Consider the following 20,895-nt stretch of genomic DNA (forward strand, 5'->3'; position numbering starts at 1 on the left):
TGTTTCTATAAGATCCCCCTCATCCTTCTAAACTCTAGTGAATACAAGCCTAGTCTTTTCAATCTTTCCTCATATGACAGTCCCGCCATCCCAGGGATCAACCTCGTGAACCTACACTGCACTGCTTCAATCACAATGTCCTTCCTCAAATTAGGAGACCAAAACTGTACACAATACTCCAGATGTGGTTTGCAGCTTGGTCCATACACCCACTACATCTTGCAGCTTGTTCCATACACCCACCACACTTTGTGCGAAAAAGTTACCCCTCAGATTCCTATTAAATCTTTTCCCCTTCATCTTGAACCTATGTCCTCTGGTCCTCAATTCCCCTACTCTGGGCAAAAGACTCTGTGCATCTACCCAATCTATTCCTCTCATGATTTTGTCCTCTAAGATCACCCCTCATCCTCCTGCGCTCCAAGGAATAGAGACCTAGCCTACACAAACTCTCCCTATACCTCACAACCTCTAGTCCTGGCAACATTCTCGTAAATCTTTTCTGAACCCTTTCAAGCTTGACAATATCTTTCCTATAACATGGTGCCCAGAACTGAACACAATATTCTAAATGCAGTCTCACCAACGTCTTATGCAACTGCAACATGACCTCCCAACTTTCATACTCTGACTGACGAAGGCCAATGTGCCAGAAGCCTTTTTGGCCACCTTATCTACCTGTGACTCGACCTTTCAAGGAACCATGCATCTGCACTCCTAGATCCCACTGCTCTACCACATTCCCCAGAGGCCTAACATTCACTGTGTAGGTCCTCCCCTTGTTAGAGGTCCCAAAATACACCTCACACTTCTCTGTATTAAATTCCATCAAATATTCCTCAGCCCACCTGGCCAATCGAACTAGATCCTGCTGCAATCGTTCACAACCATCTTCACTATCTGTTTAACAGAGGTTAGTTGCAATCATTCCTCATAGTAATGTGAAGATAAGAAATACATAGACTTGTCCCTTTCACATAGGTACCACACACATTTTGGCCCTCAATTCGTATTGAAATGGCTCACTGGGCAGCTCGCAATAAACCAGTTATTAGGCTTAAGGTGATACAACGAGTAAATGGACATTGTGTCTTTGTGGCAAATGATTTATGGCCAATTAACACACAGTTTACAAGCATTTCACAAAAAGAAAGAATTTCACAAAAAAAGTTTAAATGTGCAATTTAAACTTTAAAAATTGTTGGAAGGCAGTTAATTTAATATTATTACATGGGGAAGGATGGTCCTAAAAAAATATCTTTTGCACGATTTTCTGCAATCCAAAGCTGCACCATCTGATTTGGCGTCAAGAAATAAGAATTTACAAAATAGTGTAGATTTATTTCATTCTTTTCCCTTCACAAATTCTATCAGAGGGAATATTATCCTGTACCCCAAATTTTTGGGTAGTGATTTGTGAAAGTTGTATGGTAGTTGTCTGTACAAACAGATAGTTAAAATGGATAATCATTTTTCACTCACACACTCAAAAGCAAATCAAAGCATGTTTTTACAGGAACATAATTTTGCACTAATGATTTAGTGGAGTCCAACTGTTCGACCCCAGGGAATATCCGTCAAATCTCACAATATTAATTGTTTTTAATGAGCACTCATTCCTTCACACAGCTACAATTAATGCTTTAAAAAGAACCAAATTTGTCTTCACCTCATTAGATTGAAGTGATACAAGTTGAAAATGATTTGCAACAAATTAACTTGAAGAAAGATGATGAATTATAATTAAAAATAGCATACATAGATTATCTTGTGGGTAATTGCAATATTGGCAACAAAGCATTGAAATCTACAGTTTTCCCCCTTTAAAGATAAATATTAACTGAAAACTTAAAAATTAACTATGAAAATATTATAGTATAAATTATCCGTTTGATTTTTTTAAACAGATTATTATTAAAAGAGCCTATAAAGAGAAAGGAAAGTCAAGCTATAAATATTTTATGTATGGGTTTTACATAATACTTTATTGCCAGAATTAATTTGGCAATAAAACCATGATTTTATAATACCAAAATGATTTAAGAATAATCAATTTCAGGTGAAAGGCTAATGACTCAAGATATTAACCATGTATCCACAGCTGTTGCCTAACTAATCTCCAGCATGAGGTTTTTATTTAAAAATGTCAGCATCTGTGACAATTTGCTATGAAATGAACCAAACACTATGGACAAATGTGCTTCACACATTTATGACATCCTTCTGTAGATTCCTCATGCAATTGATATGTAAGAGTAAAGAAAAACCACAAATCAATGTGTGTGTTAAATAAACAGTGATTTCAGAATGAGCCATGACTTGGCGTATCCTCAGACCAAAAGGATCTGTGTTATAGAAATAAATAAGACAGTCACAGCATCTTTCTCTCATTTTGCTCAATATTCTCCAACACTCAACTAATTCAAGTGATCCATTCCCGCTAAATAATGACCTCCAATATATCATTCCTGCACCCCACACAACCCCATGCCAATTAATGTGAACAGTTTATTTCTTTGTAACTAGCCCCCATGCCGTCAAAACGCTCAACTCACTTGAGAGTGGTGAGGGAGTTGGGAATAGTCAGTGGATCAGAACAGTGCTTAGAAAAGCTGTTTGATTTTAGCTAAGGAGGGGTCGGAATCTTTGGAACAAATGGGAAGATGGCAAGGAGAATGTATAGAAAATGACTTTAGTCGAAGGTAATCAAAACCATTGATTATAAGCAAAACCAACCCATGATAAAATAAATATGGAAGATCTATTATACATGTGAGTCTGTGGGCTATCCGAGCAACATAAAACTAGGGTAGCAGGACATCTAAAAAAATGTATTTACTAACCAGCTTTAAGATAGCAAAGAAGCAATGTGCCTCTGAGGAGGAGAGAGACAAAACAAATAGATGACATAAATGGCAAAGTGTAGGAAATAATATTCTTAAGGGGTTGGACAGGCTAGATGCAGGAAGATTGCTCCTGATGTTGGGGAAGTCCAGGACAAGGGGTCACAGCTTAAGGATAAGGGGGAAATCCTTTAAAACTGAGATGAGAAGAAATTTTTTCACACAGAGTGGTGAATCTCTGGAACTCTCTGCCACAGAGGGTAGTCGAGGCCAGTTCATTGGCTATATTTAAGAGGGAGTTAGATGTGGCCCTTGTGGCTAAGGGGGTCAGAGGGTATGGAGAGAAGGCAGGTACGGGATACTGAGTTGGATGATCAGCCATGATCATATTGAATGGCGGTGCAGGCTCGAAGGGCCGAATGGCCTACTCCTGCACCTAATTTCTATGTTTCTATGTTTCTATATCAGTGGGCAAAGGGATTGCTGATGAGAAATGGAAACATACACACTATTTTTAACAAAATTATAAATCTATGTTTTTTTGGAATGGATTCAAATTACAAATTAATTTGCAAATATTATTCTATTTTAAAACTGCAGTATGAAAAAAAAAAGGACTGGAATCAAATATTATTTAAGAAAGAACTGCAAATGCTGGAAAAATCGAAGGTGTGCTGGTAATATTTGACAAAATGCTGGAGAAACTCAGCGGGTGAAGCTGAAGAAGGGTCTCGACCCGAAACGTCACCTATTCCTTCGCTCCATCGATGCATGGACACAGCTACCAGCCTTGGAGGGCATCTACCACACACGGTGCCTCAGGAAGGGCGTCAGCATCCATAAAGACTCCTCACACCCTTGTAATGGACTGTTCGAACTACTTCCCTCCAGCAGACGTTACAAGGTCTTCTATGCCCGAACCTCCAGACTCAGAAACAGCTTCATTCCCAGAGCTATAGCTTTGAACCGGCCCTGCTAAGTGCCCCCCATCCCCCCTGGACTGTCTCCCTCAGATGGTCACGTCGCACAGTTTATTTATTTATTTTTTTGACATCGGTTGGAAGCTGCATACCAAATCTCGTTGCACTGATGTACAATGACAATAAAAGATATTATTATTATTATTATTATGTTGCCTCACTCGCTGAGTTTCTCCAGCATTTTTGTCTACCTTCGGAATCAAATATTAAATCCTTAATGAACACTACTGGAAATCTAAAACATGAGCAAGCCTTTTCTGAAAAGAGTTCTTATGAAAGTCTTTTTTTTAGCTGAAACCACTCTTTCCAAATCCGCTACTCATTCGGCATTTTTGTTATAAAATCAAGTCCATTTGGTAGAAGGGACTACATGTCAGGGAAATACGATTATCTACAGACTTTTGTTCGACAAAGCCATTCTCACCAAACTTACCTGGTTCCTCTCCAATCTCTTATTTGATGATTCCTCTCTTTTAATTGCTGTGGTGTTTTTGTATGATGATTCTTCATGGCTGCCAGACATGTTAAGCTTCATTGCTGCTGACTATTTTTAGTAGAGAGGGTGGAGGGGATTTGGAGGGGTGACAGGGAAAAATAGGAAATGATTAAAGGTGATATGTGAGAGATTCATAAATGAGAGAAAATATGTATTTAAACAATTAAGCTTCTATGTTATGATTCAGGAACACTACAAGCTGGGTAAAACAACAGAATTTCAATGTCATATTTTTAAATTTCAATAGAATCCGCTGATAAACAGCCAGTGATAAAGTGCAGACTTCTCAGCTTGGGCACTGCACTACAAAGTACAAATTGCTCCAGAAGACCAAATGCACCAGATGCTTCTGACCTCTCACCTCACCCTTGAAAGCACCATTAAATGCAGAGGTATTCATTAAAGTCACAAGGCAACAGGAAGGTCTCTTCAATGAATGCCAGCCATAGCTGGTGCATATAGTGCCGTCCTATTGCAATTTCTAGGATTTATAAACTTAAATTTAATTCATTATTTTTCTTTAAAGGTCTCTATATGTATATTTGTAATTATCAGAATTAAATTAAAATTCAATATTTTCGTTTTTTAACTGATTTAAATCAATTCCAAATCAATTGTTTAAAGTTAAGAACACAGTCCTGGATCAAACACCGCGATGAACACAGAGGGAAGGAAATGAGCCAGGCCGTGGGAATTGCATTCATGGACATTTTAGACAACTTATTTTAATACAGTACAAAGAAAGAAATTAAGAGACATTATTATAAATCTTAAAGATAGCGGAGTCGGGGGATATGGGGAGAAGGCAGGAACGGGGTACTGATTGGGGATGATCACCATGATCACATTGAATGGCAGTGCTGGCTCAAAGGGCCTACTCCTGCACCTATTGTCTATAATTAACTATTAATTTACTTCCCTTTTTGGCATGTCAGAATTATTTCAATTATCTGAACGGTTGGATTGGAAACTATAGGAAGCATTTTGTAAAAAGGCAATGCTTCTCATATTTTGCTCTATCAATTGCATCTGTGGCATTCTTGATTTAAATCTACCAAAGTCTTTAAGTAATGCGCATCAGTAAATGGTGTATTTTTGAGCAAGCAAAGTGCTTGCCACATAAAGATTTAATTTTTCTATTCTCAAAAGTTCTTGTCATCATAAAATATGGACATTCATATTTAATTAGCGTTTTAAGCAGGCTTTGATAATGGGAGTGATGATGAGGAAAATCATAGGAGTGCAAAAAACACAAACAGATTTTTAAAATCCTATTGGGTGTATGAATGGTACAGGATTAGACATTCATCATACAGAAAGAGATAATTTGGCTTTCTAAAGTTATGTCCAATTATTTTGGACATAATAAACCTCTTATAATAAATTTCTTATAAACCTCCAGTCTACCTTAAGATTTAGATTAGATTATTCGTTTATTGTCATTCAGACCTTTCGGTCTGAACGAAATTTTGTTTCCCTGCAGTCATACATATAATTTAAAAAATGACAAAAACACACAATCAACACAAATTTAACATCCACCACAGTGAGTTTACCAAACACCTCCTCACTGTGGTGGAAGGCAAAATCTTAAAGTCTCTGTCTCTTCCCTCTTTGTTCTCCCTCTGCGCCGAGGCGACGGTTCAAACTCCGCGGGTGGTCGCTGCCTCCGCCACAGCTCCGAGGCCGAGTCGGGTCTCCGCTGTCGCTACCTCCGCCACAGCTTCGGGGCCGAGTCGGGTCTCCGCTACCGCTGCTGCCGCTACTGCAGCCGCTGCCGCCGCCACAGCTCCAGGGCCGAGTCGGGTCTCCGCTGCCGCTGCCTCCGCCACAGCTTCGGGGCCGAGTCAGGTCTCCGTCGCCTCCGCCACAGCTTCGGGGCCGAGTCGGGTCTCCGCCGCTGCTGCCGCTGCTACAGCTCCGATGCCGCCAGCTCCGCCATTAGGCCTCGGCGCAGATGGAGACGGGGAACACGACTGAAGAAAAAGTCGCATCCCCCGAAGGAAGAGACCAAAGCATGTTTCTCCCACCCCACCCACACACATACATACACAACTTAATAAAACAAAATTAACTAAAACATGACAAGGAACAAAACGAAAGGAAAAAAAAAACAGACGGACTGCAGGTGGCTTACATAGGCTTACAGTAAAAATGGCAACTTCACAATGCTGTATATTTGCGGGCTGTCCTTGCTCCACATGTGGATACCCAATGGTGTTCCAAGAGGATTCACAAACCGCCACATACATCCCACCTCTGAAGCTGGGAAAATTGCCTGCTGAGTCTGGGCCAGGTAAAACCCAACATGAGCACAATGACCTCACTGAAATCCATGAGAATGAGACAGCCTGGCAAATGGAAAGGGGGTATTTTTTACCCAATTTTAATTTAGTTTGTTTATTTTAAGTGAATAATTTTAGTGCATGTCGTTTTCAGATATATTGAACCTTTTTGTTACTTTTAAAAGATAAATTAGTATTTTTGAATGCTTGTGAATATTATAGAGGCATTCTGCATCGGTTCAGTGGTGAATTGCAATTAAAGAACAGGCTAAAGTCTCATTTGCTGTCAAAGGTTTTCAGTCATTGCAACCAGACACGTTTGCTGAGAGAACCCTGTAACTGGGCCAAGTCAATATTCCAGGAGCTAACATTCCATCAAAAGACTAAGCCCAGGACCATATTGGAAGAACCGTATAGGAAGCCAGTGGCCACCAGATGGCAGTAGATCTTTTCCAACATCTTATTACATTTAGTAATTTATTTGCATTCAATGGAATTACCAAGAATCACATTCCATAGTATGGAGACTCCAGATACCAATTTAAACTTGCCATTCGGCCATGTCACGGTTAAAGGCAAGATATTTACCCACAGTCATTTATCAATGAATTCTGGTGTTTGGGGTCAGGACAATTCTTCCAACCCGGAACTCACCTATACATGTACTCCAGAGATGCTGCCTGACCCCGAGTTACTCCAGCAATTTGTGGTTTTTTTTTGTAAACCAGCAACTGCAGTAGCTGTTTCTACTTAGTTATTTCCTAAATTGTTTACATTTCATAAACAAGCGTTCAGACTTTTGTTTTTTGGAATTAGATAAATTTAATTTGGCTGAATATGGCGCATAACCAATGACACTACTTTTTCGCAAATTATTCATTGCAGATCGGTGGAAATTTAATCTTAGAAATACCGATGATTTCTACAGCTTTGCAATTAGATATTACGAAGGATTGATTGCCTTCTGATTGCCTTGCCTTGCCTTGCCCATTACTATATCAATCAAGAATATAGCATAAAGAAGCAAAATACTGCAAATGCCAGTAATCAGACACAAAACAACATGTGCAGACGGAAATAAAGTTTCAGCTCATGAATTTTTGTGAAGATTCATCATCAACAGTTTATTCCTGAACATTTGCTGCCTGACCTGCTTATTGTTACCTGACCTTACTTCTCTGTTCAAGCAAAATTAGGGTAATGCAATGCGTAAAACATTTTCTGCTCATCAGTATATTACATCATGAAATTCAAATGTGCTAACATTTTGCTGAAAATTGATCAGAACAATATTTTGTGACTTTGTTCAGAATAGACATTCAGTAAAAATAACATTAACAAAAATATTTTTTTAAAGAATACTTACTGTCCTCGGCGGAGCTCTGTTTTCCTGCTGTTTCTGCATTTGCCTGAATTCCTCTTGCTGAATTTCCAAAAGTGATTTGGTGTTAACGGAAGCTTTAGGAATATTACCCCATCCTGTCAGTTTCTGTTGCTGGTTTTGCTGTTGTTGCAAAACTTTCATCAACTCCTGCTGATGCCGCCTCTGTGATTGGCAAAGCACAACTTAAACATAAAGAAGACTTTAAAAAATAGAGAACATGAACATTATCATTTCCTACCTCAATTTAAAATAATTCCATGTTTTTGGCTTTGTCCAACTGTAACTCCAGTTCACCATGCGCGATCATACCAGATATCAATACCCCAATAATACGTCAAACATTTTTCCACCTATCCTTCAGTATCAAACAGCACTGAGCAGATATTTTTTATTCATCTCCTACCAGCAAACAAAGCCTTAAAACTCTGGAATTCCCATCCTGATAACTCGTCTCCAAAAAACATATCGTGCCCTCCATAATGTTTGGGACAAAGACCCATCATTTATTTATTTGCCTCTGTACGCCACCATTTGAGATTTGTAATAGAAAAAAAATCACATGTGGTTAAAGTGCACATTGTCAGATTTTATTAAAGGATATTTTTATGCATTTTGGTTTCACCATGTAGAAATTACAGCAGTGCTTATACATAGTCCCCCTATTTCAGGGCAGCATAATGTTTGGGACACATGACTTCACAGGTGTTTGTAATTGCTCAGGTGTGTTTAAATGCCTCCTTCATTCCGGTATAAGAGAGCTCTCAGCACCTAGTCTTTCCTCCAGTCTCTCCACGACCATTTGAAACTTTTATTACTGTTTATCAACATGAGGACCAAAGTTGTGCCAATGAAAGTCAAATAAGCCATTATGAGACTGAGAAACAAGAATAAAACTGTTAGAGACATCAGCCAAACCTTAGGCTTATCAAAATCAACTGTTTGGAACATCATTAAGAAAGAGAGCACTGGTGAGCTTACTAATTGCAAAGGGACTGGCAGGCCAAGGAAGACCTCCACAGCTGATGACAGAAGAATTCTCTCTATAATAAAGAAAAATCCTCAAACCCCTGTCCGACAGATCAGAAACATTCTTCAGGAGTCCGGTGTGGATTTGCCAATGACCACTGTCCGCAGAAGACTTCATGATCAGAAATACAGAGGCTACACTGCAAGATGCAAACCACTGGTTAGCCACAAAAATAGGATGGCCGGGTTATAATTTGCCAAGAAGTACTTAAAAGAGCAACCACAGTTCTGGAAAAGTCTAGTGGACAGATGAGACGAAAATTAACTTATTTCAGAGTGATGGCAAGACCAAAGTATGGAGGAGAGAAGGAACTGCCCAAGATCCAAAGCATACCACCTCATATGTGAAACACAGTGGTGGGGGTGTTATGGCCTGGGCATGTATGGCTGCTGAAGGTACTGGCTCACTTATCTTCATTGATGATACAACTGTTGATGGTACAGGTGCACAACCTTTTATCCGGAGTTCCGGAAACCGAAAAGCTCCGAAAACCGGACATTTTTTCCAGGATGTCGTCTGCACACCAAAGCTCGCGTTTGGCGCCAAACTTGACCCGAAACGACCCACGGTCAACCCAGGTCTGTACTACTGTAGCGGCTGCCTCCTCCCCGGAGACCGGGGAGACACTTAAACATCTGTAAATCATTGCTTAAATGTTAGTCAGTTAGTTTGGAGGGCTTTTATGTGAAATGGGGGGGGGGGGTGAAGGGGGAAACTTTAATTCTTAGTCCCCTACCTGGTCGGTGAGGCAGGGAGCGGGCAATGCCTTACCGGGTCGCCGTGCAGTAAGCTCCGGAGCGCTGTGGCCGCCGACTCCCAACATCGCGGAGCTGGGGCTGCGTGCGTCGCCAGTTGTAGCTCCGACCCCGGCAACTCTACCCCTGGCTGCGCGGCGCTCCAAATCCAGCGCGGCCCGCGGACGGACGCCCGCAGCCCCAGCTCCGCGATGTTGTGTGTCGGCGGCCACAGCGCTCCGGAGCATACCGCACGGCGACCCGGTAAGGCATTGCCCGCTCCCCGCTGGTATCCCAGCGCTGCAACGCCGCCGACTCCCAACATCGTGGCGCTGGGGCTGCGGGCGGCGCTGGATTTGGAGCGCCTCGCAGCCAGGGGTAGAGTTGCTGGGGTCGGAGCTCCAACCGGCGCCGCCCGCGGCCGGACACTCGCAGCCCCCAGCTCCGCGATGTTGGGAGTCGGCGGCCACAGCGCTCCGGAGCTTACTGCACGGCGACCCGGTAAGGCAATGCCCGCTCCCCGCCTCTCCGACCAGGTAGGGGACTAAGAATTAAAGTTTCCCCCTTCACCCCCCCCACCACATAAAATCCCTCCGAACTAACTGACTAACATTTAAGCAATAATTTACAATGATTCCCCGGTCTCCGGGAAGGAGGCAGCCGCTCCAGACTTTTCAAGCCGCCCGCGCTACCTACCTAATCTACGCTAAAAATCTTCCATTCGGAAATCCGAAAAATTCCGAAATCCGAGAAGTGTCTGGTCCCAAGACTTTCGGATAAAAGGTTGTGCACCTGTAGTAGCATAATGAATTCTGCAGTGTGTAAACACATCCTATCTGCTGGGGTGTAAACTACCCAAGCAAAATATGAGATGCTGCTCCTCCAATTTACGGTGGGCCTCACTCTGGCCAAGGAGGAGGCCCAGGACAGAAAGGTCGGATTCAGATTCGGGAGTTGAAGTGCTGAGCCACCGGGAGATCAGGTTGGTTATTGCGAACCGAGCGGAGGTGTTGGGCGAAGCGATCGCCAAGCCTACACTTGGTCTCAACGATGTAGAGCAGCTGACACCCAGAGCAGCGGAAGCAATAGATGAGGTTGAAGAGGTGAACTTCTGCCTCACCTAGAAAGACTGCTTAGGTCCTTGCATGGAGTCAAGGGGGGAGGTAAAGCGACAAGTGTAGCATTTCCTGCGGTTGCAAGGGAAAGTGCCAGGAGAGGGGGTGGTTTGGGTGGGAAGGGACGAATTGACCAGGGAGTTATGGAGGGAGCGGTCTCTGCGGAAAGCCGAAAGGGGAGGAGATGGGAAGATGTGGCCAGTGGGATCCCGTTGGAGGTGGCAAAAATATAGCAGGATTATTTGTTGAATGTGACGGCTGGTAGGGTGGAAGGTGAGGTCAAGGGGGTCTCTGCCCTTGTTACGAGTAGGGGGATGGGGAATGAGAGCTGAGTTATGGGTTATATAAGAGACCCTGGTGAGAGCCTCATCTATAGTAGAAGAGGGGAACCCCCGTTCCCTAAAGAATGAGGACATCTCCGATGCCCTGGTTTGGAACATCTCATCCTGGGTGTAGATGCGGCGTAGACAGAGGAATTGGGAGTAGGGGTGGAGTCCTTACAGGAAGCAGGGTGGGAAGAAATGTAGTCCAGATGGTCATGGGAGTCAGTGGGTTTGTAGTAGATGTCGGTCAGTAGTCTATCACCTGCGATGGAGATACTGAGGTCTAGAAACGGTAGGGAGATGTTGGAAATGGTCCAGGTGTATTTGAGTGCCGGATGGAAGTTAGTGGTGAAATGGATGAAGTCAGTGAGTGCAGGAGGTAGCACCAATGCAGTCGTCAATGTAACGGAGATAGTTTGGGGATTGGGCCATGGTACTCTAAAGCAACAAAGGAGTTTTTCAAAGCTAAAAAATGGTCAATGCTTGAGTGGCCTAGTCAATCACCTGATCTGAACCCAATTGAGCATGCCTTTTATATGCTAAAGAGAAAACTGAAGGGGACTAGCCCCCAAAACAAGCACATGCTAAAGATGGATGCAATACAGGCCTGGCAGAGCATCACCAGGGAAGACACCCAGCAACTGGTGATGTCCATGAATCACAGACTTCAAGCAGTCATTGCATGCAAAGGATATGCAACAAAATACTAAACATGACTACTTTCATTTACATGACATTGCTTTGTCCCAAACATTAAGTTTCTTCAATCGGTCAATGGAAAATTTCAATTTGGCCAGGCAATGCAGCAAATACTTTTTGTAACTCAAGGATGGGACAGGTATTTTTTAATAGCTTAAAGGTATGTTTTGCCAAATATATTCCAAAAAAGCTATTATGGTCAGCAATGTTCATAAACCATAGGTAAATGAGAACCAATTCTTCTAAAAATCTTTAGTAACTTCACGATTTAATTGAAAATACCAATGTTCATATTTCAATATATTGCATTACCTCTTCCTGTAGTTGCCTCTCCCTTTCTTCCTCCAATTTCTGTATTTCAGCTAATGATAGTGTACCCTGGGGCTGTGATGAAACTGAAGATGACTGCTGGCCCCACGTTGAAGAGGAAGGAAGCTGGTGAAAAATTGGATTAAATTAAGAATGAAAAATTCTGAACAATGAATTCGGATGTTTTGGTTCCAGACTGGTGCAGTACATTTCTTATTTTCTAAGCGCACCCAAGGTTTTTCAGAGCCACTCATCATTTTACCTATTCAAATATCACGTGTTTTGCAGATGTGAAGTTTCCTCCACATTGATGAAATTTAATTATGATTTTTAAAGTTATGAAGGCAAAAAATTATATCTTTAAACAGTATCACAGTACATTCCATTCCTCTAGCAGATTTTTATATATTTTTTTATCCATGGTAAGATTAATTTGTGTGGATCTCCCAACACCAACATCCCGAATGAAGCTACAGTTTTTGGAAGGCTTTCCACACTTGGAGTTGGGGGGAGAGACGTACAACTCAATGTTCATGGCTCTGTTTCTGACATTCAGAAAATGTAAATATATTTATGCTATTAAAAACTGAAATTTAAAAAATATTAATTAATAATTAAAAATAGAATACTTAAAAAGAAATAGAAATAAACTAAAAAACAATCAAAAAGCAAATTTAAAATGCAGCTTGCTTCCTCAAGGTTGTTTCTGTCCATTCAAATAAATGGGGATAAAGTCCCTTTGCTCATTTGTTTAATTGCATTTGCCACCATAAGTTATGGAGAATTGGCATGTATTGCCAGTCACAAGCTGGGCTCATCGGGTCTAGCACAGAGCACTGTCGAGAATCTCTGCTGGCAAGCTTAGGTATTCTGCATTCACATTTGTAAATATGGCCACCTTGAACTTGCTGGCATTTATGTGAGAAAATGTCAGCATTTTTGTGCAGATCAGCCAGCATTTTCCTCAAAAATCAAAGGCCCATTCATTGCTTCCTCATATAAAGATCAAGGCCAAACCCATTTTCCCCTGATTTTCTTGTTATTCCTCCTGCCCCTGAAGGCCTCCAATTTACTTTTCTTGCTTTTTACATACTTTATAATGCTTTAGCTGGCTTTGGATAGATAACTCTTATTTAAAAACAGCATGAATAATCATTCTAACAAGAGCAATGAGTGTGAAGCACATCACTTGGTAAATGCTAGATCCGAGGTATGAAAAGCATTAAATTATTTTTCTTCTTATTTTGGCGTATAGCAAAATTAATGCAAATGATATATTAAATATTTTCCATTCCCGTTTACTACATGCGACATGAGCTATTTGAAAATGAAGGTATATTTTGTTTAAAGCTTCACAAATAATCGCATTAATTTCATCAAAACCCATTTCCCTTAACTATGGGTACACGCACGGGCCTCTTTGTAGGGTACATCGAACAATCCCTGTTCGAGGCGGACCATGGCCCTATCACCGAACTCTACCTCCGCTACATTGACGATTGCATTGGTGCTACCTCCTGCACCCATACAGAACTCACTGACTTCATCCATTTCACCACTAACTTCCATCCGGCACTCAAATACACCTGGACCATTTCCGACATCTCCCTACCATTTCTAGACCTCACTATCTCCATCGCAGGTAACAGACTACTGACCGACATCTACTACAAACCCACTGACTTCCATGGCTATCTGGACTACACTTCTTCCCACCCTGCTTCCTGTAAGAACTCCATCACCTACTCCCAATTCCTCCGTCTACGCCGAATCTGCACCCAGGATGAGGTCTTCCAACCCAGGGCATCGGAGATGTCTTCATTCTTTATGGAACGGGGGTTCTCCTCTTTGACTATAGATGAGGCTTTCAAGGGTCTCCTCTATATCCCGTAGCTCCGCTCTCAACCCCCAACCCCCACTCGTAACAAGGGCAGAGTCCCCCTTGTCCTCACCTTCCACCCCACTAGCCGTCACATACATCAAATAATCCTCCGACATTTTTGCCACCTCCAACGGGATCCCACTGGCCACATCTTCCCATCTACTCCCCTTTTGGCTTTCTGCAGAGACCGCTCCCTCCGTAACTCCCTGGTCAATTCGTCCCTTCCCACCCAAACCACCCCCTCCCCTGGTACTTTCCCTTGCAGCCACAGGAAATGCTACACTTGTCGCTCTACCTCCCCCCTTGACTCCATCCAAGGACCCAAGCAGTCTTTCCAGGTGAGGCAGAGGTTCACCTGCACCTCCTCCAACCTCATCTATTGCATCCACTGCTCTAGGTGTCAGCTGATCTACATCGGTGAGACCAAGCGTAGGCTTGGCGATCGCTTCGCCCAACACCTCCGCTCAGTTCGCACTAACCAACCTGATCTCCCGGTGGCTCAGCACTTCAACTCCCCCTCCCATTCCGAATCCAACCAATCCTCCATGGCCAGAGTGAGTCCCACCGTAAATTGGAGGAGCAGCACCTCATATTTTGCTTGGGTAGTTTACACCCCAGCAGTATGAACATTGACCTCCAATTTCAGGTAGTCCTTGTTTTCTCCCTCCTTCCCCTCCCCTTCCCAGCTCTCCCACAGCCTACTGTCTCCACCTCTTCCTTTCTTCTTCCCACCTCCCCCCCCCCCCCCAACTCCACATCAGTCTGAAGAAGGGTCTCGTCCCAAAACGTCACCTATTCCTTTGCTCCATAGATGCTGCCGAGTTTCTCCAGCATTTTTGTCTACCTTCCCTTAACTGAGGTTAAAGGTCCAAATGATGAAACAAAATCATTAATGGCACTGATCAAACTGACTCAAAACAGCAAAGGTACAGTTTTCAACCAGCAAGTGGCGTAAAAATTGTTTAATTTAACAACCACTCTGCTTATTTTCATGCATGTGCCAAAGCATCAATCTATGTGGAGTCCACTAGTCACAGTCTCCCAACCCGATAAAGACCTGTTTGTTCATATTGTGGTTCACCAACTTTGATTCCACATTATTTTTACCCCCGATCTCATGTGCTCTAACCTTGTTCATCAACTTATGTGTGAGCTTTTTGAAATACAAGTTGCTATTATTTAGTTCTGAAAGAAATTAGGGACTGGATACGGCCACGAAAAGGTAAATGAGACTTAGAATTTTTCATTACAAGTTTTGAGAGACAGGTGGATTGCCCCACAAATGTCCAATGCATGAAAATGATGACATTATTAAGAAAGAAAAACAATTAATAGTTTAAGAAAAGCTACATGATTGTGAGGTTAGGGACTGTATCTTCTCACAATAGGTTTAAGAGTATGTTGCATGGCTTTCATTAACCACATGGGATCCTCAACAGAAAATCTTTAAATGCTAATTCAAAAATACATTTAAATACTTTAATACCTTAATTGAAATGTTATTAATAATTGATATTTACATGCATTACACATTTATACAATTTATTTTTATTTAATTGCCGTTCCCAGAAAAGACAAATGTACCTTCATTTGGGCCAAGTGCTGTTGCTGCTGCTGTTGCTGTAAACGTCGCAATGCCTCCTGCTGCTGCTGTCTCTGCCTCATTGCTTCTTGCTTCTGCAGCTCTTTATGACGCTCCAGATCTTTTCTTTTCTGCTCCTCTTCCTCCAATCGAAGGCGATTCTCTTCCTCCAATTTTAGCCGATTATCTTCTTCAACCCGCCGCCGCCGAGCCTGTTCCTCCTCCATCATCCACCGTGCTGCTTCTTCGTCTTTGCGTCGGTGTTCTTCTTCCTTTCATTGCAAAAAACAGAGTGCTGAACCTAAATTATTTCTTTAAGTAATTATACAAAACCTCAACATATAGAAAACTGGTAAAGATAGAAAGAAGGCATATTGAATGCCTGCTTCCATTGCTGGGGGCATTGAATATAAGAGTGAGGAAGCCATGATGTAACGACATAGGACTTTGATTAGGCCACATTTGGAGTATTGCATGCAGTTTAGACTGGAAAGATGTGGAGGTTTTGGAGAGGGTGCAGAGGAAAATACTGAATGCTGCATGGATTAGAGGGTTTCAGCTACAGGGAGAGGTTGGATAGACTTGTATTATTTCTCTGGAACGGAGGTTGAGAGGAGACTTGAAAGTATATAAAATTATGAGTGGCATAGATATGGTAGACAGTCAGAGTCTTTTTCCCAGAGTGGAAATGTCCAACATGAGAGAGCAGAGCTATAAGGGGAGAGGGTGGAAAGTATAATGGAGATGTTCGGTGCAAGATCTTTTTCCACAGAGCGTAGTGAGGGCCTGAAAAGCATTGCCAGATGTGGTGGTGAAGGTAGATAAGATAGTGGCGTTTAAGAGGCTTTTAGACAGCCACTAAAAGGCAGAAAGGCAGTTGAGATCCGTTTAACTTAGCATCATGTTCGGCACATACATTGTGAGCCGAAGAACCCGTTCCTGTGCTGTACTGTTCTATGTTAAAATTCTGCAGCTTTCATAATATCAATATATATTGCTTTTGCCAAATTCAAAACTAAAATTAAATTATTAAAACAAATGACCAGATTAGTTGATGCTTTAAAGCCAGCATAAATAAAAATGTGCAAATTTTCATAAAAATTCAAAATTGAACAGCAAGAAATTGATGAAATACCATGAAATGTGTACATCGAATTCAGATTTATAATGACTTCAAAATTAAGTTTTAGCAAGATTACTCTCCTATGTATTCCAAATATCTGTAGGTTTAACATTGACAACACGTACATGATAACATTTAAAATGATCCAATAAAAAATATTGGGGTGGCTTCATATTGGAAAATTAACTCAAAAGGAAAAAAAAAATCCTAAGTTTGTGCAAGTACCTGTTTTCGAAGCAATTCTTCCCTCTGTCGCCTCTCTTCGTCTTCTCTTTGCCTTTCTTCATGCCTCCGTCGGACTTCTTCTTGTTGTTGTCGTTCTTCCTCTTCCATTTGCCGGCGGAGTGCTGCTTCATGCTCTCTTTGACGTCGCAGTGTGTCTTCCTAAGGCCAAGAAAACAGATAAAATTGCCTTGATAATCAAATTAATAATGCTTTTCAAATTTTCCATCCGTTGTATATTGCATCATCGAGCCTGAAAAAGTAAACTTACGGGGTAAAATTGTATATTTGCACTCTCTGATGAAATCTGTAATTAAATATGCCATTATACTTGCAATCCACATAAAAGTTCAACTTGGGGAACACCTACATGGAGGTATTAACACAAACTGAACACCAGAGAAGTAGGTATGTGTTGCAACATATAACAAATCACTGAAGTACTCTTCAAATACTCCATTATTTCACTCACCAATGTAGCTCAGCTGTTTTTAATTCATTCTCGGGAAGTGGATATCATTGTGCATCTCAAATGCCCTCAAGAATGTGGCAGGTAAGCCATGTTGAACTGCTGCAATCCATGCTGTGAAGATACTCCCATTATGCTGTTAAGTGGGAGGTTTGGGATTTTGACCTTATGACAAAGGAGGAATGGCAATATACTTACAAGTCAGGTCAGGTTAGGTGGGACCTTGCAAGCAGTGGCGTTCTCATTCAACTGCTGCCCTTTAGGCAGCAGAGGTTTTGGGTTTGAGAACTGCTATCGAAGGTACTTGGGTAAAGAAATTCTAATAAGGACTTGTCAAATTCAAAGGGACCTCAACTTTACTGGGTTTCCCAGCAACTCATCCCTGAAGAGGAGATTGGTTTAATCTAGCATCATGTTCGGTAGAGATTATGGGTTGAATGCCATGTTCCTACGCTATACATATGCTCTACAGAGAGGGAGTGGAGACATGCATGTTTCAGACAGCAACGTACTATCAAATTTTTGATCTTCATTACACCAAACATGAATTAAAGTGTTAAGTGTTCAGTGCCTTTCAGAAATTCAATTTAAATTTTGAACAATCAATTCTAATGGCACAATTAGTTCTGGAACCATTTACTGAGAATAGGTATAGGGAAACAATGTAGAAATCTATTCTTTTTATGCCCATATTAATTCTAATAAAAATAAAGATAACTAGAACTTGTTGCAATCAACCACATTTCATAAACAAAAATGTAACTACGACTTTATTTCATAACTTTTGTTATGAATTTTGACAGTATCAACTGCCGAGCTGGTGTAATGGGAACTGCCTTTATTCCTAAATTCTGCTCTTAAAAGTACCTGTTTCCTCCTCATCAGCTGCTCTTCCTCCCTTCGCTTCTTTTCCTCCTCTTGCCTCCGCAGTACCTCCTCTTGGTGGCGACAAATTCCTTCTTGTTTTCTTTCCTCTTCTTTCCTTTTTGCCCTAATATCTGTTTCTCTCCTTTCTTGGTCAAGCTAAACATGAAATATCAAATGAATCAGCAAGTCACTAAAACATGACTCAAAATAAATTAATTCTTATTAAAAATCTTAATTTGCGAAATAGTTGTTTGGAATCGAATAAATTACATTTCACTGCACCTTATGGTACATGTGACAAATAAATTTGAACTGAACTTGAAAACAGATTCCACTGTCTTACAATTTTAAGATTAATTTCTAGTTCATTTTTGATACATGTATAAGCAAATTCTAGGAGCTTCATAATTGTCCTTTTTTTGTTGTTGCTGGAATCTGTCCCAATATCCTGGCCTGTTGTACTGGAAAAGCAACTGTTTCAGTGTTGAATTCAAGAGAGGAAAATGGCACTGCATCAATTTAGATTGCTTTAAAATTAGTACAGTAATGTGGATAAGTGTATGCTGCGATTTTTAAACAAAAAAAATTCTCAACATTTTAAATACTTTCTAAATGTCAGGATGCACACGTCGAACAATTTGAAATTAAGTAAGACGGCAATCCTGATTGGCGGAGTTTTGCTCTATCTGGACTAGTTAACTTGGCACAAAGAGGCCCATTCAAATGAATGGGGGAAATCGGCTGCTGGGAAAAAGGTTTTCATTTGAGTTAATTAATTTAGTTTAAATGTTCTTAATTATTCTATTGGTGTTTATTTAGTCTGCTAACTTCTACAATCTTCAGTACTTAAACTAAATGAAAAACAAAATTAGTTCTGGGCAGCAACAACACAGCTCTTTTCCAAATCAGGTCAGGATACTTCTTGTATTTACCTTGGCAGCTTTTCCTCTCTCCATCTGCTGGATTTGATCACCAGAGGAATTCTGAGCTGAAGAATCTACCGGCAAGTCCCACACACTGCCACAATCCCAACCTGAGAGAAGTAGAAATATTGACACGCTCAGCAAATAAAATCTAAACACTTTCAACTCAAAATAGGTTCCATTCTTGTACATGACATAAATAGGTAAGAAAAGCTCTAATATCCAATTCACACGTTCACAAGTTATAGGAGCAGAATTACTCCATTCGGCCCATCTAGTCTACTCTGCCATTCAATCATGGCTGATCTCTGCCTCCTAATCCCATTTTTCTACCTTCTCCTCATAACCCTTGAAACCTGTTCCTTGGAAACCTAGTGATAAATCATAGAGAAACTCTGGTGAGCATTGTAGATTACCAATCCGTTACTCAGTGCAGATTGACAGGTGGGAATTTGGTTCCATAGGGGTGGGGAGGATAATAACATGTTAAAAGACAGAATCAATTCCATACGTTCTCTTATTTCATTTTCAGCAATCTGCAATTTTCAGCATACAGTAAGAGCAAGATGATTATTTTTTACCAGCAGGTTATAGGGTAATGTGCATTGCCAGGGAAATTAAAATGTCTTGTGATAAAGAAAGATCATGCCTCAAATAGTCATCTAGGTATATCATACCAGCAATCAAAATCTACACCATTTCACTTTGTATTAGAGTTGAAATTAGAGCTAATTATTAAACGTTTCAGAAATGTAAGTTATTCATTTAAAGAGGCTGGATATATTTCTCACATAATGGAAAAGAGAGAAAAAAATTAATGTTATGTTGCGTTTTTGTGTTTTACAATTTCCTATTTTCATTTTTTTAATGCATTAAAATGTTAATATTGATACTAGATAGGGAATCTCCAGTAAACCGGATGCTACATCTTTTTAGGGCAGGCGCAAGAGCTCATCGGTCATCCACATTGGGAACAAATGAAGCAGATAAAAACAAAACGGTTAGCATAAAGGGTCATGGAGGCAACCAGAACAATAATTAGGGATGAGAGTTGCCAACATTTAAAGCTTAATTTGTTGCATAAAGGTGCCAAAATAAGAGTCACAAAGTCCAAGTTACTTAGACCAAAAACATGCCGACTTGTTATTTTCTATCATGGAAGTCAATCAATGAATTTAGGATAAAACAATATCAGAGATTGTCATGGGATGTCTTATTGTAACACTTTTTATAAGCTACAATCACAAGCTCTGTTCCAAACTGACAGATAACCTAGATCTAACCATAGCAGGTGAAACGTTCTTCATTCCATGACAAGTGTTGTCCGAATTAATTAAGTTTGCTTCAAACAGTTCAAGTAATATTCCCTTTGCACCCCTCCACACACTGATGTGCACAATTTTCTTGCAAAATCTCCCACCACCATAACCACCCTGTTCCTTTTCTTTCCTGCTCCTTTTCCTTCCTGCATATGCTCATCTCCCATTCCTAAAATCCATCCTTTCACTCCTGTCCTCCTTTTCCAACTTTGCAGGGAAAAGCATGTTAAGCCTTTTCACACTGAAGATGAAAACATCTTTACCAAGCTCTTGCAATCTCCTCTTTTACCTCATTTAATAAGTTGAGATAAAT

The 20,895-nt window shown here is 40.9% G+C and overlaps 1 protein-coding gene across 6 annotated transcripts in view; it reads right to left on the reverse strand.

Annotated features, from left to right (window-relative positions):
• gigyf2 (GRB10 interacting GYF protein 2) overlaps positions 1-20,895 on the reverse strand; it is a 119,135-nt gene that overhangs the window by 13,851 nt on the left and 84,389 nt on the right. For all 6 annotated transcript variants that reach the window (XM_033031040.1, XM_033031046.1, XM_033031043.1 and 3 more), the window contains 7 exons: positions 19,273-19,373; positions 18,341-18,496; positions 17,008-17,166; positions 15,662-15,931; positions 12,199-12,321; positions 7,971-8,150; positions 4,257-4,367 (listed from right to left, as the gene is read on the reverse strand). In XM_033031040.1, the coding sequence (XP_032886931.1) occupies positions 4,257-4,367; positions 7,971-8,150; positions 12,199-12,321; positions 15,662-15,931; positions 17,008-17,166; positions 18,341-18,496; positions 19,273-19,373 (1,100 nt within the window). The remainder of the gene's footprint in view (positions 1-4,256; positions 4,368-7,970; positions 8,151-12,198; positions 12,322-15,661; positions 15,932-17,007; positions 17,167-18,340; positions 18,497-19,272; positions 19,374-20,895) is intronic.

The sequence above is a fragment of the Amblyraja radiata genome, chromosome 13 (assembly GCF_010909765.2).
Source record: "Amblyraja radiata isolate CabotCenter1 chromosome 13, sAmbRad1.1.pri, whole genome shotgun sequence".
Taxonomy (NCBI): domain Eukaryota; kingdom Metazoa; phylum Chordata; class Chondrichthyes; order Rajiformes; family Rajidae; genus Amblyraja; species Amblyraja radiata.